General features: G+C 49.5%; 9 protein-coding genes across 9 annotated transcripts; 5 read left to right on the top strand and 4 right to left on the bottom strand.

Annotated features, from left to right (window-relative positions):
* Positions 1–1,165: 1,165 nt before the first annotated feature.
* FMAN_02508 (uncharacterized protein) lies at positions 1,166–2,187 on the top strand (the record flags this gene model as incomplete). Its single annotated transcript, XM_041820078.1, has 2 exons — positions 1,166–1,338; positions 1,473–2,187. The coding sequence occupies 2 exons, from the start codon at positions 1,166–1,168 to the stop codon at positions 2,185–2,187; spliced, it is 888 nt and encodes a 295-aa protein (XP_041685994.1).
* A 1,335-nt stretch (positions 2,188–3,522) lies between these two features.
* On the bottom strand, positions 3,523–5,727 carry FMAN_02509 (uncharacterized protein; the record flags this gene model as incomplete). Its single annotated transcript, XM_041820080.1, has 3 exons — positions 3,523–5,223; positions 5,369–5,452; positions 5,722–5,727. The coding sequence occupies 3 exons, from the start codon at positions 5,725–5,727 to the stop codon at positions 3,523–3,525; spliced, it is 1,791 nt and encodes a 596-aa protein (XP_041685995.1).
* A 4,583-nt stretch (positions 5,728–10,310) lies between these two features.
* Positions 10,311–11,971, bottom strand: FMAN_02510 (uncharacterized protein; the record flags this gene model as incomplete). Its single annotated transcript, XM_041820081.1, has 3 exons — positions 10,311–10,524; positions 10,584–11,823; positions 11,896–11,971. 3 exons carry the CDS (start codon positions 11,969–11,971, stop codon positions 10,311–10,313), a joined length of 1,530 nt encoding a protein of 509 aa, XP_041685996.1.
* Positions 11,972–12,576: 605 nt separating this feature from the next.
* Positions 12,577–14,567, top strand: FMAN_02511 (uncharacterized protein; the record flags this gene model as incomplete). Its single annotated transcript, XM_041820082.1, has 2 exons — positions 12,577–12,677; positions 12,731–14,567. The coding sequence occupies 2 exons, from the start codon at positions 12,577–12,579 to the stop codon at positions 14,565–14,567; spliced, it is 1,938 nt and encodes a 645-aa protein (XP_041685997.1).
* Positions 14,568–14,813: 246 nt separating this feature from the next.
* FMAN_02512 (uncharacterized protein) lies at positions 14,814–16,016 on the bottom strand (the record flags this gene model as incomplete). The annotated part of the gene is made up of 1 exon (XM_041820083.1): positions 14,814–16,016. The coding sequence occupies one exon, from the start codon at positions 16,014–16,016 to the stop codon at positions 14,814–14,816; it is 1,203 nt and encodes a 400-aa protein (XP_041685998.1).
* A 1,387-nt stretch (positions 16,017–17,403) lies between these two features.
* Positions 17,404–18,261, top strand: FMAN_02513 (uncharacterized protein; the record flags this gene model as incomplete). The annotated part of the gene is made up of 1 exon (XM_041820084.1): positions 17,404–18,261. The coding sequence occupies one exon, from the start codon at positions 17,404–17,406 to the stop codon at positions 18,259–18,261; it is 858 nt and encodes a 285-aa protein (XP_041685999.1).
* A 956-nt stretch (positions 18,262–19,217) lies between these two features.
* Positions 19,218–19,555, bottom strand: FMAN_02514 (uncharacterized protein; the record flags this gene model as incomplete). The annotated part of the gene is made up of 3 exons (XM_041820085.1): positions 19,218–19,251; positions 19,305–19,435; positions 19,502–19,555. 3 exons carry the CDS (start codon positions 19,553–19,555, stop codon positions 19,218–19,220), a joined length of 219 nt encoding a protein of 72 aa, XP_041686000.1.
* A 423-nt stretch (positions 19,556–19,978) lies between these two features.
* FMAN_02515 (uncharacterized protein) lies at positions 19,979–20,873 on the top strand (the record flags this gene model as incomplete). The annotated part of the gene is made up of 2 exons (XM_041820086.1): positions 19,979–20,160; positions 20,207–20,873. 2 exons carry the CDS (start codon positions 19,979–19,981, stop codon positions 20,871–20,873), a joined length of 849 nt encoding a protein of 282 aa, XP_041686001.1.
* A 519-nt stretch (positions 20,874–21,392) lies between these two features.
* FMAN_02516 (uncharacterized protein) lies at positions 21,393–22,325 on the top strand (the record flags this gene model as incomplete). The annotated part of the gene is made up of 1 exon (XM_041820087.1): positions 21,393–22,325. The coding sequence occupies one exon, from the start codon at positions 21,393–21,395 to the stop codon at positions 22,323–22,325; it is 933 nt and encodes a 310-aa protein (XP_041686002.1).
* Between the last annotated feature and the right edge of the window lie 360 nt (positions 22,326–22,685).

Here is a 22,685-nt window from a genome sequence, read left to right on the forward strand (position 1 = left end):
TGGCAATGAATGAGACTCTGCGAATGTCGAGAATGATATGCGTGGTTCTCTTCCTCCACACTGCTTGAACCATATGTTTGTGTTGGCTGTAGAGTTTGGGTAAAAGTTAAAGCCGGTCCATGCCGTCGGAGGAGCTGTCAAACGGTGATCACCCTGTATATGCGGTGCCTGCATATGGGCTGAATCAGTTTGATGGGGTGACCTGCAGAGTCTTTGAATTTGTCAAAGATAAGACCCGATATGCAACGAGATTGGGCGAGGAACACCTACTACCTAGGTAGGAAGAGCTGCCGGTGAGCGGCAAACGTCGGCGTGGGGAAGATGGCGTGTAAGTCATGGAGAATGGAGAATGGAGAATGGAGAATGGAGAGCATTGCGGGGGAGGAAGGCGAAGGGTCTAGTGAGTCTGAGAGGGCTTTGATCGTATAGCGGCAAAGCTATCAAGGTCGTGCGTTTTTCTGTATATTGTTTGTTATATGACTTTTGGTGTTTAATGCGTGATGGGAGAGCTTTGATCTTGGTGTTCAACGTGGGCTTGAGCGTGAGTTTTGTTGGCTGTTACACAATGCGCAAGTAGTAACCAACCATGCAATTTGAGCACATCGCGTAAACTACTGTTGCCAGTATCAAATTCCTTATGCTCAAACAGCATCTATCAGTTTTCCGGTATCAATCGTTAGTATCCGCAACAAGCCGCTGATATCTATCTGAGTCCCTCATAAACTCGGCAACGGCTCCGAAGTCCCCGCCGAGATCGGCGCACCCCCAGACTCGGACAGTCAGAAGAGCTTCGCTTCAGCTAACTACCTACTGAAATAAACCCCCCAAAGTAGAGCAGAGCTCAGGCGGTGCCCAACCAGCGCATGGGAATTAGCAGCTACCGCGCACCGCTAGTTCATGCAGTTTCAACGTTTATCCACTGAAAGGGTTGCTTCGGGGGTCTACTATTAACTTAGTCTACAACCTCCCATCAACTTATCTAGTGGTTTTTTTCTAGTTTCCTTTTATTCCCCCAGGAACCTGTTTTCTTTTCGTCATACCCATCTCCGTCATCTCATTCTTCGTGCCAGACTTTGATGTTGTATTTCCCTGTGTTTCTGAGCGAGTTACAATCTTGTCATCACCAAGAGAGAAGGGAGAAGAAGAGATCAGATCTTGGATCATCATGAAAGACTCTGATGCGCCGGCGCTGGTTCTCGCCGGGACAACTACGCCCGAGCAGATCACCACCAAAAACACATGGAATACCAAGAACTTGATATCACGGCTCGGTACTGACTTTCTGTCCGCTGCGAGCGCTGCTTCAATGGTAGCGCCCATCATTGCCATTATCGACCGGTCAGTAAATGCCATGCACTATGCACCATCACCACTATTCATATCCTATGCCATTTGATGTCTCTGAGACACGCCGACATCGCCAAACTCCAAACCCCCCCCCCCCAAAAAAAAATAAACTGACATCATGACAGCTCCATCATGGAAAACGCCTCCGGCGCAAACACCCTCGCAAACTCAGTCAAATCCTCCCTCCGAACCCTCTTCACCCGCCCACACACAATCCTCTTCTCCAAGCCTACAGCGCTCATCTTCTGCCTCTACGGCGGAACATATCTCACCGCCAACGCCGTCGACACCTCATTCTCGACCGTCAACAACAAGCCCGCCTCGAGCGTCACAGCCGGAACCACAAAGTTCGCTGCGTCCAGCGCCGCAAACATCGGAGTCTGCATCTACAAAGACCAGGTCTTTGTGCGCATGTTTGGTCCCCCTGGTGTTGTCCCTAGACCCGTCCCTCTCGCTTCATACACTCTCTTTGCGCTGCGCGATTGCTTGACCATCTTTGCGTCGTTCAATGTGCCGCCTTTGCTGGGGCCGTATTTGGATAAGCGGTTTTCAGAGGAGATGAAGAAGAGAGTTTCTGGGCTTTACGCAGCGCAATTCATGGCCCCTGCTATGGTGCAGTTCATTTCTACGCCTATGCATTTGTTCGGTCTAGACCTATACAATCGTCAAGCGACTGGACCCGGAGGAGCTGTCGTGACAATGCGTGATCGATTAGACCTTGTGCGGCGCAACTGGTTCATCAGCTCAGTTGCGAGAATATGTCGAATCGTTCCTGCTTTTGGTGTCGGCGGTGTCGTCAACATGAAAGTTCGCAAGAATCTCATGACCAAGCTGGAGTAGACGGACTCGGATCCAGCGTCTCATCTCACACTGCAAGAGAAGCGTTTCCCTGCAGATTCCCTTGATTTCAGGCGTTTACAGTTACGAGGCTACGTGACTATATTTGCATTTACTTGTTTGATCTTGTAAAGATCCACGAGCATCGGGAGTTATCTTACATCTCATGGTTTTTCTACGTATGGTGGAATACAAAAGAGCATACGATGACGATCCATCACTCATAATAGACTTCTAGAACACGATAGACAGGATACTAGGTAGCGACGGGAAGAGTCAAGACTGTTACGGCCAACTCGATTAAATGAGAAACTTGTCCAACCTAAGCAATTCGACCCAGACCTTCAAGTGAGAGAAATGCAATTTGTTGTTAACTACAGACAAACACCATTGACATTTATCTTCACATGCATCGCTTACACAAAATAACACAATTGTCGCTTTCATTCATCACGCTCATGAGCGCTCATCTTTGCTTTCCACCTCCACCACCACCAAGGCCAAGATATATGTATCTTGCCTCCTCTGATCCTCGAGATCCTTGCAATGCAAGCCTTTCGCGACCCCAGCAATGTCTGCTATTTGGAACCTATAGGCTTCTAAATGCGGCTTGCTGGAACCGCCTAATTGAACCTCCCCAACCATCCCCTTCCCCTATACCGCAACGCATATCACCTCCACCAACTATCAACCCTATATCCCGAATGCCCCCTCCAGGCCCTGTCACTTTCGGTGAGGAAGTACAGAAGAAGATAAAAAGTCAAGGGAAGAAAAGCACTGAGCTCAGTCGTGTGATATCAAAAGAGCATTCAAAAGGCCATATACCCGCCTGAATACACATGTGAAGAAGAAAGTTTTCAAAAGAGGAGCAAATAGGGGGGCATGGGAAGTGCCCAAAGAAGAGACAACGAGCGTCAGGTACACTGGTCATGAAACTTATGCGTCATGCAGCTAATAAAATGGTATCAAAGAAGCATCAAGTTCCTCGCCGACGTGTCGTCATAAAATCCGCGTAGAATAAAATGGACAAGAAAAAGGGGGACAAAGAAAAAGAAAGGAAAAGGGTGTTGGTTGAAGTTATGCGTGTCGTCCATTGGGGACTCATGAGAAATTGTAGATCCATCAAGGAAGAGAAGAACGCACGTTTTCGAAGTGGAGGGCCGGAGTCTGTACTGTACTATACGGGCAATGGTTCGGGAATGAGAATATACGACGTCAGTGCACACCCTCAACGCTCTTTGGTGGACTTTTCGGTTTGACTGTCAACTCAATTCCGTCCATGCAGCGTTACAATCAAGCTGAAACGCCGCAGTCGTCATCTCCAGTGGGCAGGGCACTTCACACGGCCTCCACATAGAGCAGAAGCTTCTCGTTCCGCTGCAGAGCATAGTCCAAGTCGTTGTCACTAAGCATACTTGGCTTATCTCCAGTGGGCTCGTCCTTGTAAAACAGTTGGACCTCCTGACCCGCCGGGACCTTCAGACGATCACAAATCTTTTCATAGAGTGCTTGGAATGAGATGTCTGTTGGTACTCGGATGGCAATGAGATCCCCGTTGAAATACATCTTGATCTTCATTGCTGATGCTGGTTGAGCCTGGGGTTGCATACCGTTACCGAGAGACGTTTGTGAGGGTTGCGACAAAGAAGATGGTTGTCTTTGGATGTCAGGGGAACCTGGGCCCATCTGATGCGCTGGTGCAGCTGAAAGACCATATGCGCTGCCGTTCAAATTGCTCTGTGATCCACCAGCTGGGGACTCGGCCGATGACAGCTGTGATGCTTGTGACAAACGGTACTCCTCTTCGTTGTCGTTTGGATCGATCTCGTAATCTCCTTCGCGGGGTGCAAAGAACTGTCTCACCAGGTTGCACCTCGAAATGTAATGGGGCTGGTTCAGCATGTTCTTCACGTACGCGTCCAAGTTATGGAGGCGTCCTTCGGTGATTGCATCTGTGACATAGTTGACTGGTCCAGGCATGTAAGGCAGTGTACGCTTCTGTGTCCCTGTGTTACCGGCCTCAGCTGGAAATTCGGTCAAAAGAGCGATCTGGAAGTCGTAAAAGTCCTCGTAATAGCGAGACAGCTCCCACTGTCGTCCGTCTTCTAGCAGTGCTTCGATCACGAACCAGTACTTATCCTCTGCAAAACAGTATCGTGGTATGCGCGCTTGTAGCGGTGCGTTGAGTTGTGAGACCGGTTTCTGTACATGATTTTGCTGAGGTTGTTGCGATGTTCGAGGTTGAGATGCGTATCCGGCCTGCGCTCCATTCTGAGAAGGTTGTCGAGAATGCTGTTGTTGCTGAATGCTCATTCGTTCCATGCCTTGCTCAATGCCCTGCCCAGGTTGCTGAGGGCCGCCTCCCTCAAACTTGCCCAGCGTGATGCTGCTGTTCTTGTATTCCGCGGCCATCTTCTTCCATTCTTCCACCTTCGGAACACCAGCACGCTTTATGGCGTCACCCGGGTTTGCAATTGCCTTATCGCTTGCCATATCACGAATCTCGACAAAGGAAACGGGGATGAGCCCTGGGCCGCCCAATCGACCGATGGGCTTGGCCACGAACCACTCGGGGTTCGATTGTGCGATGACGATGATGGCCTCGCCAGCTTTAGCCTCCAACTCGTCTGCCCTCTCCGCAGCAAAGTCGTACATGACAATTCCGTAGACCATGGCGCCCGACTTTCCAACCGACTTCGAATTACGCTGATGGCCTTGCTGAGGCACGGTTGTAGTGGGTGACATGACGGCTGGCGCAGTTTGCATTGCTGGAGATTCGCTGTATCCAGAATCGTGGTCGGGGTTCTTTGTCGGAGTGGGGAGTTGGCCACCGTCGGACTGTGCGCTATCTCTCTCGGTTCGGCCAAGCGCTTGAAAGAAGGTGACAGGGACGAGACCCCGGGCGTCAGGGAGAGCTGGGTTGCATGCTTCGTACCAATCTTGATCGTTTTCGCGGCCAATAACGTGGAAAAAGTCGCCTCTCGAAAAGCTCAGTTCTTGGCTCGATCGTGCCTCGTAATCGTAAAGAGCTCGAATGACCTGCAAATTAGATTGGGCATCAGCGTCTAGGCTCAGTGATTGAAGTCAAGTTTGTCGTGGAACCATGGGCTGTGCCAAATGTGGCAATCCATAATTGAATAGGATTTGAGGCTTGAGATTGGCTTGGGAGTGGGAGGCCACCAACCTTCTTTGGAGGAACAATGGCGACAGCCGATTTGGGAGCGACGGATCCTTTGTCCTTGTCACCTTTGATCGAACGTCGAAGAGCCTGCACGAAGCGCATAACTGTTAGCTTCTGACTCGAATATTTCTCAGGCAGCCAGCGAAGCCGGCGCAAACAGTGAGCGAAGACGAGCTGAATGCGGCGGGGGAGGGGGTTTGGCTCAGGCAGCTGAGAAGATGGGAATAACGCCTTGTGAGGCACGAGAAGTTGGAGGCAAAGCACGGCATGATACAATAGAGAGAGATATGGGATGGCACCTCAGGCAGCTGCATGAAGAGGCATGAGCGACGGGGGGGAAAGGGGCGATGACGAACCTTCATTTTTGTGTAACTGAAATGCCTCCTGGGCAGTTGCAAGTTGGGAAGTTGTGAATCGCTCGAAGGTGGAGGTTGTTAGGAAAAGGATCGCAAGACGAGACGACCTGAGCCAGGTAAGGTAGGTACTAAAAGTATGCACGAGACGAGGGACGACGACACGACCCGGCGGGACACAGCGGCGGGCTGGGCTACCTTATTTCGATCCAATCCGATGTTTGGTGTAAGGCAAGGCAAGGCAAAAAGGTACAGTATGTACGCTACCTACTTACCTTACAGTAGCAGTACCTCTATTAACCGCTAGACCGGGCACGGGCAAGGCAGCGAGGTGCAGGACGGGCAGAACACCAAGTTGTAGCGGTTGCAGCAGCAGCAGCGCCGTTGAAGTGGAGGAGGAGAGGGAGGGACCTGGACCCTCCGAGGTAAAGGTAGGGTACCTTACAGCGAATGCCTGGGGTTGCACACACACACACACACAAGCACCACAAAGATTGGGCTGCGAGCGAGCGAACGAACGAGCGCGAATGTGAGGTACGGAGTACACGCCAGGGGGCGAAGTAGCCTGAGAGTGGGCTGGGCAATGTTCCCTCGAGTGGATCGAACGTTGTGGAAGCGATTTGTGTAAGTTTTGGTTTTTGAGAGAGGCTGATGAGATGGAGAAAAAATAGCAGTTGGCGGCTGGAAATAAAAAGGGACAACTCTGATGTTTGCTTGCTTTGCTTTGCCTTGCTTTGCCTCTTTTGCTTCTTATTAATGACCTGATGACTTTGGTTGGTGCAGCCGTATAACTGTGACTGATCAGATACTCGGGAGTCCAACGTCCGTGGATCTGTGACCCTCGACGCGTACGATAATCAGCGACCCAAGACTAAAGGTAGAGGGCCTTCGCCTTGGGTTCCCTTTAACGTGATATTGACGCGAGCCGAGCTGTGGGCGCCTTTGAGTTTCAACGTTCAAGGTGAAATAGCTAGGTAAGGCTGGGCTCCTCAGTGAGAAGATAGAGGGTGAAATTAATAATTCCCTTGGGCTTGGGTTCAGGCTCTCAAGGTGGGGTGATTGATGGAGGGGTCGCCTCTGACAACTTGGCGCCTGCCAGCGACGTCTTGTAAGTGAGTGGTTTTAGTGGATGAGTTTGGCCAAGAGATGTCATGAGATGGAGATGGCGTCGAGAGAAGGGAGGAAGAGATGAGCAAAATGCGAAAGGATAAATCGCAAATCGCAAATTACCTCAATGACTGTAGACTACCTGAATGGCTCTGGTTGGTGGTCAGTGATGAATGGTCAACACTCATATCCAATCCCAATCAATGGCTTCAAGCTTTGGCTGACCAGCTAGCTACTGGTACTACGGGCAGTTAGAGCATCACGACCTGTGGAAGCTGACATGTTTGAACTAAATGAATCCTAAAAGCCGAGCTATTCTTCTTTAGCTGTAACCTCTTTTCCCTCTAGAGCTATTAGAAGCTGCCAAGCTCATCTCGAAGCCCTCGACTCGACAATCAATCCCTGTCAACGGCGTCAACTGTCAGTCCAGCGCTTACAAGACGCTACAAGCTGCACACGACGGCTTTCTCAGTGGGTAAAATTGTGCATGACATCTGCCACACAAACGCATCCTCCACGCTCAAAATAACTCTTCACCACCTGCAGAGTGCAAACAACCACGGGCAAAACGCTTACACGGCCAATCCCTATCGTGCTCTACCCTACCCCTCATACTCATACATGCAGTAGTTAGTATGTACAATCAGCAAAGAAGGCATCGACCTGGCCTGTTGACTCGGGCCAACCGCTCAACCATGTCTCGTCTCATTCCTCTCTCGCTCATCCCCGGGCCACGGTCATGGGCATGGGCATGGGTGTGCGGACAAATGATAAATTAGTCAGGGATCATGGGTGGGTTTATGTACCAACTGAAAAGTCCCCTCTCTTGTTCGTTCGTGATGCCCGATACACATACAGCACAGACGCGGACACGGACACGGACACAGACGTTAGCTCTGGCGTTGGCACATCACGTCGTTGGTGACGCTAATAATACAAGGGAAATTTCCGCAGTGAGTTACGGCATGGATCTCACAGCAACTTGCAGTCAGTAATAAGTAGCTCGAGAAAACGGGGAAATCGTCGCGTGGCAGGGATGCATCACCCACAGTCCAGTCCATCCATCCCATGGATGGAACAAACAGGGGGGCCACGCAGCGATCGCATTGCATCAAAGACTAGGACTGCGACCTCAATTCTAGAAATCGAGATGAAATGATTTGAGAGAACGAGAGCCAGTTTATGCATGCCATGTTAGTGCAGCATCTCGTAGCTCGTCCATCGTTCTCTGACATTGACTTTCAGATATCCCTGGTCAAGATTCGGCATAATACCACATCTTAACATCAATGCCAGTCTCTATCCAAGACAAAGAACCACCACATACCTCAGTACGCATAAAGACATATCCACCTGACGCCGGATGTTGGTGGCCCATTGTCTTGTGTTTATGCAAACAACTGCCGCGCGCACACATTTCCAGAATGTTAGAGCATGGCTGGATGATGCTCCAGTCAGTGATTTGCTACGTTCCAGTCTATAGACCTTTGGGATTAATGGCTGATCCGATGATATCATACTGAACCACTGTATCAACATACAAATGCATATACATGCAACCATCGTGTATCTCCAAACTCTCTCTCCCTCTCTGTCTCTTTACGTGACATGTTGATCTTCAGTCTTCAAGTCATCCTATCCTCATTCCATTCAACTCATTCCTTGATCCAGTCCAACAACACAACTAACCCCTCCCCTGCTCACTTTTAGCTGATAATCCACCGGAAGCGTCCCCCGCCAGAAACACCACGATAGAATATGGCGCCGCTGTCTCGTCTGCGGATACCGCTGTCCTGGGTCTAATCTCGTGTGTCAATCTCCCGTTCGCTTCAAAAATGACGGTTTCTGTGCATCACCCGGGAAATATGACTCGTGAAGATCAGCTGCAACTGTTTTGATGAGAACCCTTCTCCCTTCTCAAAGTAAATGTAGATGTGGATCTGAGTGTATGTCTTGGAAACCACTTTGTGTAAGAATGAAGCACTATTTTCCCTCCCTTGAGCCGAGACATCATTAGATCCTGCCCATCCCGACACTTCGGGACTCCCTGCTTCCATGTCAAATTTTCACTCAGGCCAGTGTTTCTCTTTCAGCAGGGGTTCGTCATTGTTCCCGAGTCTCGGAGCAAAGTAGGTCATTTTCGCTATTGGCATCTCAACCACAATGCGGCGGGCGGTAGCTGATGCCAACCACTTGGCCTCGATTAAACGCAGCAGGCACTCACATTCTGAGCATCAACCAGTGCACTACGAGATGGGCTCAGGGCAGGAAAAGAGGTAAAAATAAAAACTACATCGTAAAGAAATATATAGAGACTTTTATAATTACACTAAAAATAACTCAAGTAGCAAATAAAAAATCCAAAAAAGGAGGGAACGTCCAGCTAGACTCTCGTACGCGGGCAACACAAGTCATTCTTATCTCCACAGTACTTTAAAGGCACTACCAAAGGCCTTAACACATTGATTGCGATTTTACGCCTTGCAATGGGCGGTCGGCCTTCAACCAGAAGGGACGGCCTGGGTATGTCTGTCTCAGACAGCACATGATTCTCAGTAATTTAAACACTATAATTTTTAAACACAGTAGTTGACGTCGGGATGACGACAGAAGCGGTAGTTATGCCTGGGATTCGAACAATCGATCAGCGTGGCCGACACAAGGGCCTCTGAAAGAGTTGCCAACTGCGCCCCGAGTCCGGCCGGACATCCCCAACAGGGGTCTGTAAATGTTTGTCCTATATAGGGGACCCAATGGCACAGCTATCCAAGGATGCCAAGTACAACAGCTCAACGTCAACACTTCATTTCAACACGACCTAAAGAAGAACCATCGATTTCAATCATTCATTCAAAAAGACTGGAATACGTTCAATTTCTACTTGTTAAGGATTACCAACCCACAACTCCCTAAAACGCCAAAACTCTTTCTGTCAACCTCGTCCTGGTTCCTGTTGAGGCCAGTACGCAATGATAAAGCTGGCGATTACAAGACCGCCCAACTCCGCAAGCCAATTACCAACCCAAACATTACCAGGAACGAGATGACGTTAAGCTCCTGTCTGAATTTTCCCATCAAGCCCACTGTATCTAAATTCCCACCCAAAATCCAATTTTTGTGATTTGTCGTACAGAAAAAGTGTCGCCTCGGTCGATAGAATGGAAGCTGGTATCGAGGCTACGGTTAATTGATCAAAATCCGAGGCAAAGCTGCAAAAATGACTTATGCATAGACTTAGCCCCAGGTGGTGCGCAGTAGAACGGAAGACATTTCGTTGCCACCTAAGCAGAAATGGGGGGTATAAAACGCCGAGTCGTCCACATGAATGAAAACGCATCACAAATGTGAAAGCATCATCATGTCTCGTCGATAAACATAACGACGGTCAAGTCTCAAGTCTCAAGTCTCAGGCCGTGAGACGTCGATGGAAAGTCGCAACGCAAAAAGGAAAAAAGAAAAGAACCCGAGAGAGAAGCAGTAAAGGTTTAGATCTGGCCCTTAATATCAACCTTTTGGAACGCCGTGCTGCGCGCGCCCTCAAAGAGGGAACCGGCTTTCCCGGTCATAAACGCAATGTAGTCTGTTCGGTCTTCCAACAAATGTCGACCTTGGTGATCGATGATGAACTGGGCTGCATCAGCATCAGACTCGAAACCGAGTTCCTCAGTGATGAAACGAAGTTTCACATCCGGCTTGTATCTGTACAATAGTCAGCAAATCATGCTCAAGAAAAACAACGAGGAATGGATGCAACCTACGCTTTGCAAATATTGCACAACGCAGCAAGCCGTTCTCGAGCAACAAACATGTCCATCAAGTATGCACCCATGTTAGGGGTGTCAAGGTAAAGCTGGAAGAACTTATGATAGTTGCCCAACGCCAATGATGATCGCACTTCTAAAGCATGCTTGATCGGCTTCTCCCCTTTCTCTGCTGTGGTTAGATCTGCCAAAGTATCGTTCAATCCAGTTCGGTTGGCCGTGTGGATGAAATAAAGAATGCGATATGCCTTGAATTCAATGGGGTTGCCTTTTAGGCCCATGCCATACAGCGACCGCAGTTGCGTCTGGCACTGATTATACTCACCAATATCCCCCTTCTCCAAGGCAATTCGGGCATGGATTTCATAGACGGAAACAGTAAAGTCGTTCTTGATATGTTGCACAGTCAGATCTTGCCTCATAGACTTGAACTGATCACAGATGTACGAATAGTTGCTTTCCCGCTTCCACTTCTTCTTCAGAAGTTCTAGAGTCTGACGCAAAATGTGTTCAGGTCGAACCTTGGACGGAACTGGAGGAGCGGTAAGACGAAGATACTTCTTCTCAAGTACCTCGCATGTGCCAATAATAGGTCCAGATGAAGGCGGAGGCGGACTGGGCGACCTGAGCGACTTGTATTCGTTCTCGAACCGTCGCTTGCGCTTGTTGGCTTCCTTCTGGAACTTACTTGATTTCGGCAGGGGCTCGTCCATGGAAGCACGCTTTTCGGGGGAAGGATAGGAAATACGGTCCTCAAGTGAAGAACGCGAGTTAGTACGCCACGGAGGCTGGGAGTTGTCATTACTGGCAAAATCGGTAGATTTCCTCTTCTTGGAGTTGATGGGAACATGGAAACTCTGCTTGATATCCGCATCACGTTCGGCTTTGACTAGGGCCTGTGGGAGGGGCATGTTGTCCCAATCGAGCGTGTATAACGTGCCGTTTTCCTTTGCGGTACCGATGGTGCTCTTAAGTTTAGCCTCGATTTCCGCGCGAGACACGGTGGGTTCGTCATTTTGGGGGAGGAAAGATCTTTGAACATAGCTCCGAACAGATTCGGGCCAGTCCACTTTGGACTTGGCTTGCTCAGGTGTCGGGGTTACACCATTCACGGGAGAAGCGGGAGACATTTGATGTTGCACTGGGGGCTGTGGAGGCACGTAGCCGGCATAAGGAGCAGCTGGCGCTGCGTACTGACTGAATCCTTGACGAACGGCTACGGGAATGAAGGCTGGATCTGCATTTCGTGTCAGGGCTGTCGGGCGAGAGAAGGAGATGTCGTCTGTGGGCAGTCCGGAAGACAACTTACTCGTTGGGTAGGCGTAAGATGTCGGGACGGTTTGCTGAGTTACGCTCGGCGCTTGCTGCGCTGGCCAGGTTGGCATCATGGCGTCGGAATGCTAGCGGTGCGAGTGGTTAGTTTCACAAACGGGTTGGGGAGAAAAAAGATGATGCCGGGCGGATAATGGCAGAAAGGCGAGATGATGATGAATGGTCCTTGGTTGGAGTGGGAGTGGACGTAGGTTTCTTTGGGAGGTATTTTCGTGGTCAGAGAGGGCAGCAGACTGGCGGTGGCGGTGTGGTCCCTGCTTATTCACGGAAAAACCGTGCTCCGGCGGAAGCGCTGCCTGAATCTCAGTGAGTGTTGGTACCAGTGTATGTATGTTTAGGTAGGTAGGATCCGCCGAGTGGAAGCTTATCGTCAACAGTGGGGCCGTCAACTGGGGGCCGATCAAGTCTCGCGTGCCTTGGAAGACTCACTTGATACTGAAGGACTTCACTGTAACCTCTGAATCTACTCGGAGTCGAAACAAAGACCGTGCTATACCGACTCTTGGTTGATGTTCTCTGATTGGAAGATTCGTCGAGCGTTTGTCTTCTAGCTTGCTTCTGTTTGCTGCAAGTCATCGTCCACTTGCATCATCGCTCATCCATTCATCAACAGCCACAACATTCACTTCTCTCTGCTTCAGTCTCACCCTCATGACGGATGTTTCTGAAACACATAGACCTTACTACAGCTCTACGGCCCTCGTATCTTCCAGATGAGGTGCTCCTATTTGTTCAGGACAACGTAGGCTTGTATGAGGGGTAGGTTGTTCTTGGCCACTCAAGTTGAGGCTCTGATATTAACACGACGATAGTAAATTTAAGCTGCCCAATCAACAAAATGGGCAGGTTTACTTAACTTCACATCGAGTCTGCTATGTGGATAAGCAGGAGCCTCGTACACACTCTGTTGCTCTGGATCTGAAAGATGTTGAACGTTACGAATTCTATGCTGGCTTTCTGAAGTCATCGGCCAAGGTGACTCTGATACCAAAGCCTCCAAAGCGATCATCGTATCACAGTCGTGCTCTGTCGAACGCCTCAAGCTCACAAAGAAATCTATCTGGATCACCAGGAATTTCTGAGTCTGCTTATAGAGCACCCCCTGAGCCTCCAGCCGTGACAAGCGCAACATGGGTCTGCACTATATGCAGTTTCTCAAATCCGGTCCCCTCGAACTTTGACCCTACTTCGGCAAACGCCCATACGCCTCTACCGCCATGTTTAGCATGCGGTATTAAGCCGACCTTATCACATGTTCTCAAAGCTGCAATCTCTGGTGCGAGCAATCGCTCAGTAGCCTCGCCAGCTCTGAATGCACCTCTCCCATTACGGCCAGCCCACTCTGGCACTCGACCTCTATCTGAGAATCTCGACCAAAATTCAGCCTCAAGCTTACTCGATGCTACCGACGGTTCAAATTCAACTGCATCTTTCCAATGTCCTCGCTGTACCTTCTCAAATCATCCTTCTTTGATGACTTGCGAGATGTGCGGTGGGCCCTTGATTTCACAGAATGTCCCATCATCTATCCACCAAAGCTCCACAGCCGAGACCATAAGGACTGACTCTCCAGGTCCTGTACTGGACCCTTCTAAAATCAATAAGAATGGAAGTGATGCTCCTGAGAGTGTCAAAATTTCTTTCCGAAGAGGTGGCGAGAAGATATTTTATGAGCGACTCAAGGGCTCTATGACACAACGCAAATGGCTGCTCAGAGATGCGCCTCCTGTTCCAAATAGCCGAGCTGCGGATGACGGATCTAAAGACACACCGACCGGCACTCCTGGAGGGCGGCAGAAGGGGGTTGGTATTGCAGGTCTGGAGCAACTTGGCTTGAACATGCGCAAGAACAATGAATTGCTAATAGGCAGTGCTTTCGAGGATCTGGAGGCTCTTATGTCATCTGCTAAAGAGGTCATCGCACTTGCAGAGCGATTCGCACGGCAAACAAATAACGGGCAAGGAAACGCATCTGCTGAAGAGAATGCCATTTTGGCGGAATCGGCGAGCCAACTTGGCCTGGTCACGACAAAGGATATTGTTGGTGGCGGGAGTTCCGAATCACTGTATCTGTCAGAGCTCGCCAGGAACTTGGCTGAGTTTCTCACCGATGACTCGAGAGGAGTCCTCAAGAAAGCAGGTGGTATCATAACGCTCGTCGATCTCTGGGCTATGTTCAACAGGGCCCGAGGCGGTGTCGAACTCGTCAGTCCAGCAGACTTCGAGAAGGCTGCCAGGCTCTGGAGCAAGCTTAAACTGCCCGTTCGTCTGCGCACCTTCCGCAGTGGTGTCATGGTTGTCCAGGCTCGTGATCGTACCGACGGCACCACAGTCAGGGCCATACTTGCGTGGCTCCGCGATCTTCACGAGTTTCCCCCTGAGCGCGAAGTGCCTTGGGACTGGCAAGAGTTTGGCAGGGGAGTTACAGCCCAAGAAGCTGCAGAACGCTTTGGCTGGAGTCTTGGTGTTGCAGAGGAAGAGTTGCTGATGGCGGAAGAGCGAGGAGAGTTGTGCCGTGAGGAAGGATTGGAGGGTCTCAAGTTCTGGGTGAACTATATCGATCCGGGTGAGCACAAGAAGCACAAGTCTCAAGCTCAGAAGGATAGTGATGAGGTTATGAAGGCATTGAAAGCAAGCGGACTGTTATAAACGAGGCAACGACCATGTTGGACGATATAGCATAGACATATGTGAGCCATTCACAGAAAATCAAAGAAACAAGACCAAATTGCAGGGAGTCATGTAGCATTGCTTCCTATAAAGAGAACTGAGGTGCGTTTTCACAAACATTTATAACCCGAACTCCACATTATTCGTCTACCGAAACTCCAAAAACCAAGTCGTCAACCAGAACTCCCTCACAAGCCTGGCGGTTCTAGATACTCCAACAAACTCTCAAACAACAACGTGAGTAGAAAGATGCTCCACAGCCTCTTTGATGGATCGCAGCATTCGTTGATTAACACAGAATGGGCATCGCACCGGCCGATCATCTTGGGTTATAGGCTGTTCCGAAGTAATAGGGGTGAGGTTGAGGTTAGTAGCCATCTCGTGCGCTGGTGTGGTCGTGTAGCGCTGGACGGAAGTGGCACGCACGGTCGGCGTGGTCAGAATGCTATTAGGCTGAAGTCCTGCTCTTTCAGCGCGTTCACGCTCTTCTCGTACAGCCGCCGCCTGTTCTTCTGCTGCTTGTTCTTCTTGCTGAAGCTGGCGCAAAGCATTCTGTAAGACAACTTCAGGATCATCATCGGCGTAGATGGGCTGGTCAGGCTGAGGAGGCGGGATTGAAGGGGGATCATGCGTCATCATGAGAGGTGGTGGAGGCACTTGTTGAGGAGGGCCTGTCATTCTACGGACCACTTCATCCCGCACCAAGGCACATGTGTTGAGGGTGGGTTCGATACCAACAGCGCGAATGATTTCTTCTTTGATCGCAGCTGGACTTGTGTCAGGGGCGACGCTCATGTAACGAGGGACACAATCTGCCAGGTATCCTATATCTTCGGCAGCATTGATTCCTCCATCCCCATGACGCCGTTGTCGTCTGATCAAAAGTCCATAGCGCTTCTTGAATCGATGAATCCAACCTGGAGAAAATTCAGGGGGGTTTTCATCCTTATATCGCGGCAACTGTCCGAATATTGATTTTGCTTTGTCGCCAAGTTCTTCATTGGTCGGTTGGCGACCAGATGCTTGGACCTGTTGATACCATATAAGGACGAGCTTCTCTACATCAGGCCAGTTTCCGTAGCGCAGACGGGAACCTGAAAGTTGAGGATTGTCACTATCTAGACGCGAGTACTTGGGTGACAGCGAGTGTGACACGGTGGATTGGCTTATTTGCTGGCCATACTGAGAAAAGAACCATTCGATACAAGCCTTGTGCGAGGGACGGATAGGCTGGCTATTCGCCCAGCGACGCAGAGCACGGCGTTGGTCGAGTGTTAGGGAATGTCTCTCCTTTGGCGATGCACTGACGTGATCGCCGACATGGTCAACGGAGGTGACATCGTGGCCTACCTGAGCGACGGCATCAACAGGAGAGAGGTCCGGGGCGGGAGCGGCGACAAGGGCCGGGTCGGTGGTAGCAGCCGACATGCCCAGGACGGCTATCTCCTTAAGGTGTGGGTTCTCGATTTTGGGGGTATTGAATTGGAGATGGTGAGGCTATCGTTGTAACCGAAGGACGTGCGCTTGGGGGAGGTGGGATGTTTCGATTAAGGAGATAGTTGAAGGCAGTTTGGCGAGAGAATGTCGATGGCGGGGGAGGAGTAAGCTTTGAATGGACGTCACGTGACGCAATTGTCAATGAATAAGAGGGAGGTGCGTCAAACGGAGGATTAGGTAATCGTATTGCAGAACAAAAATAATTATGATCACGACATTTATTGAGATTAGAATACCCTTGAAATAGAGCCATGACCTTGATTTTCGTCTTGTTATCAACTTCACCTGTGCTCTTGTATCCTTGTCTCAATGATATTCATGATAGTGAATGCTCTTTGATGGCCTCGATATACGCCTCCTCGATAACGTACTAGACTGAATCGCTAGTCCTGATTGTTTCAGCAACTTTGATAGAAGCATGGATGTCCACAAGGGTCATGGCCATATAAGCATGCCAGGATAATTGGACATGGGGTTTCCTCCGTTTCGGCACAAATTTCCATGTTACCTAATTAGAAAAACGCATGCATGTCATGATCAGTCCTCGTAAGAGGATAAAGCCCTCGCGACGACGAGTCGCCAAGGCGTATGGTTACAGTCATATCCAAACTCTCGCGAGCTGTCACTAGAGATTTATGCCAAGTTGAGCATAAATCAGGAGCTCATGTGTCAGTTGGATAACTCGGCCAACCGTTGAGAGTGGGTAGAAACGGGATGGACAGGAATACAACCTCCGGGCCGGCCTGGCACTGACTCTTTGTTAGGCAATGCAACGGATAACGGATGATCAGGCTGAAGAAAAACAGAGATGCTGCTCTAATAGTTTCCTCGTTCGCCTACTCCTTACAAGCATTAACCTCAAACTATCATAAAGACTCGTTTAAGCTATCCCCAGAAGAACTCGTCAGACTCTGATAAAGCAAACTAGAGACTCGATTACATGACTAGCGGCTCTCGATATGTCCGTCAACTTCCTGATCAGGTATACCCGCTTGAGCATGAACCATGTCGCCACTTGGCTGGGAGTTCGAGAACTTTGAACATGTGCGCACTAGTTTCGTCTGCATGGCGATCTGCCGATACACTAATAAGTCGATATGTACCTGACTGGCTGACTGTGTGATATTTCTGTTCCTCTCCAGCCGTTTCAGTCCCCTTTCTTGCTTTTTAATATGCCAGACGTTGATTGAGATAACGACTTATATGTACTGTAGGTAGTCGTCAATACGCAAACATTGCCACCGCTACTCGCTATACATCATTCCCTACCCTTGTCGTCGACTTGTTCCAGAACAACCAGAAGAATCACCCATCCACCATGGCCAGCACATTGGGAGACCACGATGGCTCCATGCCACATTATAGAGTTCCAGGAACCGCTAGGTCCTCAACGGCTGCTTCGACGACATCTTCCTCCACAAGAATTGCCCTCTTCAACTCCCTCACTCCATCCAGTACAGCCCTGGTCAGCGAGTGTGTGGACACACCATATCGCCCAATACCAAAAACCTTGAAGATATCTTGGCAATGGAACAAACTACGAACTTTCTTTCTCGGCAATGATGGCTGCTCAAAGATGTTTGCTGTATCCGAACACTCTGGACTTTTTGGCCGAAACTCAGGTTCGCCTTGTCTTCTCCTCCATAACGGACCAACCGGAAAGGACGAAATACTAGCAGCAGCTGGCGAGACGCTGCGGGACGGGTTATCTGACCCAGGTGTTGTAGAGAGTATTGTCAACGTATCCGCAGCCCCTGGGTCAGACATCGATACAAGGGTTGCCACTGAGATCGTACAGGCACTATACGATGAAACCGAGCAGTGCGTGGTATTCCGATGGGCAGTAGAAACAAAGCAAGCAGAGACAGTCCAAGACTGCAGCTTTATTCGCGAAGAATTCGAGTGGTCCATGACACCGCTCCAAGCGGCCAAGGATCCTAAATATTGCCACGAATTCAAGCTCTATCGAACTGGGGATATGAAGGCGCCATTGGAATACCTCGCCATGGCCTCCTGGAAGGAGGCAGCATGGAAGACATGCAAGATTGAGTTCTCTGATAAAGCAATGCAGCAGAACCTTGGAGATCGGTGGTCTCTAATGGTGGTGATGTCCGCCTTGAGGATGTGGCAGCTCGGCCGAACAGGACAAGCATCTTTGGAGTATGTATCGAACTGATCAGACACTGCTCATTTTACTTTGTATTTTAGCGTTGTTGTATTTACCAAAGTAGAACCGCACATACGTGTGCAATAGAGATTATAGATTTAAATGATAGCCGCATGCACTGTAAGACTGTGGACACGGCGATAAGATTGTCTTCGATTTACGCTTTCTTACATGCATCCTTGCTTCGAGAACATTGCCCCTTATGGAAAGGGTGAACGAAAAGAAAGAAGCTCACTTCATCAATCTACAGCGAATTGGATATTCTTGCAACAGAAAAGGGAGTTTGCCTTCTTTTTCAAGTCTAAGCCCATATATGATTTGTAGGAGAGAATCAGCTATATATCTGCATACGGGTCCAGTAACATTCATGTAGCGATGCTGAAGTCTCAACAGATCCAGTTGATCAGTGTCGATCGATGAGGCACATATTGAACTGCGAAGCACGGCCATGACAGAAGATAGGGTGCTCAGTTAAACTCAGCCCCATTTCCTAAGAGACTCGGTTCAATGTGATCTAGACCCCTCGAATCGGTATTCCATGAATCCTCAAATTCCCTGTGCCAGATGGGGATACCAGTGACAGGTGGGATTAAAGTCTCCAAGTGACGGGACCGCATTCGCTGTGAATCGTCGTGGGAAACATGACCGTTAGCATTCCTTCATATCATGACCACTAAGAAGCTCCAGGAAACTTTAGTCCACAGAAATCCAAGGGCATTTTCTGGATCAGAGTTCTTTATCATGCAGTCGGCTTCGCATCAATCACAGTCGCACTTTAAGCCGGTAAGGTATCCTCGAATGCATCACATGGGTAATAGTACTTCGTTATGCCACAATTGGCGAAACCGGCTTTTGTTGGTATCTGAGTTCGGCTGTCCGGCTCGATGGACAGCTCATGTCTGCATGACTTATAGACGTACACCGCATCCAAACAACCATACAACCATCGTCCTCGATTCAAACGTCTAGTTCTTCTTGTCCTGCTGATCAAGGAAGTTCCTGATACCGGATTAGTCCATGAAAGCTCAGCATCTTCAGGTGAATTCGCGCACTTGATGAAGTCAGCCTCGTCGGAGCTGGAGGCGTTGATGGGAGGAGTAGCGGTAGCAGTGGGCTTGGAAGAGCCGCCAGAGAGGGCCAGCTTGGTACCGACGACGAGAGTTCCCAACCAGGCGATGGCGAGCTGTCATTCATGTTAGTTTTATAGAGGTCTCTGGTCTGCGGCGACCGCAATTGAGGTTAAACGAACGTGGTGACCGGCGACCTGCTTGCCAGCAATGGTGTAATAAGCGATACCAGCCATTGTGAATAATCAGACAAGACCGAAAAGGACGAATTGGGTGATGGCGAAGGGCAATGGGTGGATGTTCGAATGTCGCGGTTGAGATGGTTTGCCGAGCTCTCAAATTCAACTTAGAGCTTGTGCCTGGAATTACAGGCCCAAAGTGGATGAACTGCCCCAGAGTGTGCGGTTATTCTCCGGATCATATCGCTGATCGGGATCAATCGGATCTACGGAAGCAACGTCACTGACCCAGGGTTGTCAACTGTCTTGCAGCAGCCTGCAGCCATGGATCCCAGTGGGTAAAGGTACGTAGGGTAGCGGCGGGCCATCAAAACCTATGGAAGCTTCTACTGCTCTGAAAGCTTGCTGTCGCATCTTTCTTTTCTCCAAACAACCTCAATACTAGGTAATTGGTCTTTGATTCTTTGTTCAATCTTTGAAATGTCTTGGTGGGGTAAATCAAAAGACCCCAAGCCGGAGGAGAAGAAGAGCGAAGCAACTCAAGTCAAGGACACTATCGTTGAGAAACTTCCCTCAAAGGACCAGCTGCCAGAGAGTGTTCAGAAAGCTGTCAACAAGACAGGAAGAGACGGAAATGTCTTTGACGACATAACCGATGGCTAGTATGTGTGTCTTTGTGACTGTGTAACGCCAGCTAACCGAATATAGTGGCCCCGACTCAACCGACACCAATTTCCGATATGCTGCCTATGCTACGCGAATTAGAACAATTCTTTTATCTGCGCATCGATATGTCGCCTACACTTCGGACATTGGAGAGTCATTCCGTCCCGTAGCTCACCCGAATCTCGTTCGCGCTGCCTACGGTGTATCTTGGCTGTATCTTATCGGTGATGTCTCGTATGAAGGTTACAAGTCATATTGGCACAATCAGCGCGTGTTGAACCCCAAGGTGCAACTCTCTCCTCGACAAGAGAAGGTTACTGGCCTTCCTGCCACCGAGACACGCCTAATCGAGCCGGGTACGGTGCCGCCGCTCGAAGACTATCGCACTGTCATGGTCCAGCGCGCAATCTTCCAGAGTGTTGCCAGTATGGGACTGCCTGCTTTCACTATTCATAGTGTTGTGAGGTATTCTGGCCGCGCCATGAAGAATATGAAGAACCAGGCCATCAGGACTTGGGCTCCAATTGGTCTGGGCCTCGCAGTGGTTCCATTCCTCCCAGCTATGTTCGACGAGCCTGTCGAGAACGCTGTTGAATGGGCGTTCCACAAAGGATTCGAGACATTTGGAGGCAAGGCCGCAGTGGGCAATGCGCCTACGACGGGTCGCGAGGATTTGCTGGCCAAGAGGCCAAAGGAGAAGGAACTGTAATACAAGGCTTCGCACCGCAAACTTGGCGTTCTGGGAGGTGGAAGGCGCTCAACTCATGCTTTAATGTTCGATCAATATATAGGAATATTGTATGCGACGCAGAGTCAGTCACTGGCTTATACCAATCCAATCATGCAACAATCAACTCCATGGTGGGGAGCAGACCCCACGATCAGCCTGGTCCCTGGAAGTGGCTGTGCGCCAACGGAGCTTATAAGTTTATTAACAAGCCTGTCATTCTTACTCGTGATTTATGTACACGATTCACAAAAGCCCGACGAGTCCTTAGCTTGTTCTTCGCTCTGCAATCACGCCTCATTTTCTTCTGCCTTTTGACGTGTTAAAGCTTGTGGCACACTCGTTCGTAATCTGCCAAGCTTGGTCATACACGGACCCTTCCAGACGCTTCCTCGCCGCCGCCTTTTGTATCTGTCATCTTCATACGAGCACTTGCGACAACACCTCTGCCTACGGGTAACACCGCCCTCCCAACATTTTTAAATACGAAACTTGTTCACCATGGCGTCATCAAGCACACCAGAAGCTCAAGATACCAGCTACGTCGAAATGCACGACAAAAACGAAGCCGCGCTGATCGGCAAGCACTGCGAATATGACTACTGCAACCAACTCGACTTTCTCCCTTTCTTCTGTCAGTCATGCCGAAAGACATTTTGTCTCGATCACCGAAGCGAAGGGGCACATAAATGTACAAATCCTGGTGCGTGGGCGGAGCGAAAGCGCCAGAGGGAGCTTGCGCAGCCAAGCATTGGACAAGGAAAGATTCTAAGGGACAAGGTGTCCCAAAAGCCTTGCGCATCACCCGAATGCAAGACCACGATCGGTACATCTTTGACGCCTGGTGTACACTGCCAAACGTGTAACCGAGATTACTGCCTGAAGCATCGTCTAAAGGAGGACCACAATTGCAGTAATCTGATACCCATCGGGGCTCGGCCTATGCAATTCGATGTTGGTCAGAAGACAAAGACGGCATTCGACAAACTGCGGGCATGGGGTACAGCAAAGAAAGAGCAAGCCGGCAGAGCTTTGCCGAAACCAAAGCCAAGCTCTGCCTCAGCACGTATTATTGCTGTAAACAACTTGAAGAAGACAGCCAAGGGCGACGACAAGACACCTGTTGAGAAGAGAGTGTATATCTATGTGGAAGCCGAGGCAGAAACAGCAAAAGCCAAGTTTCCTAAGGGGGAGTTCTTCTACAACAAAGATTGGGTTGTAGGCCGAGTTCTGGATGCTGCAGCAAGGAGCTTGCAGGTACAAAACATCAACAACCAAAGCTCAGATGAGAAGGACAAGCTTCGCGTCTTCCACGTTGAGGGAGGTAGAATTTTGGAGTATAACGAAAAGGTTGGAACGGCGTTGCAGAGTGGAAATACTGTTGTTTTGTTGCGTGGCGTTGGGCCAGCTACCCCAGACCTGATTGAGGCGTGAGCGTTGTGTTTTACGGATTGACTACCTACCTATAGAGGTGCATGGCCTGGCGTTGGGCAGTTTGATACCAAGAGGAATGATATCAACATTTTGGTTTCCTGAAACAATCGTATCCTGGCATGTCTGTGGTTTCCATTGGTTTATCTGAGTTCCAATATGAAAACACTGTATTACCTATGGAACGTATTCTCAAGATGATTTATAAGTCTTCTACCAATATTCTCAAGGCAAAACACCGCAGGTATGATTTGGTGAATATGTAATCTCAATTATATTACTTAGATTTTTGAACAAATTAACATTCTGCTTACTGAGACTCTTTTGATTTCAAGCCCAAGTTCATGTTGCTAACTCTTGAAA

This window comes from Fusarium mangiferae (genome assembly GCF_900044065.1).
Source record: "Fusarium mangiferae strain MRC7560 genome assembly, contig: FMAN_scaffold010, whole genome shotgun sequence".
In the NCBI taxonomy this organism is placed as follows: domain Eukaryota; kingdom Fungi; phylum Ascomycota; class Sordariomycetes; order Hypocreales; family Nectriaceae; genus Fusarium; species Fusarium mangiferae.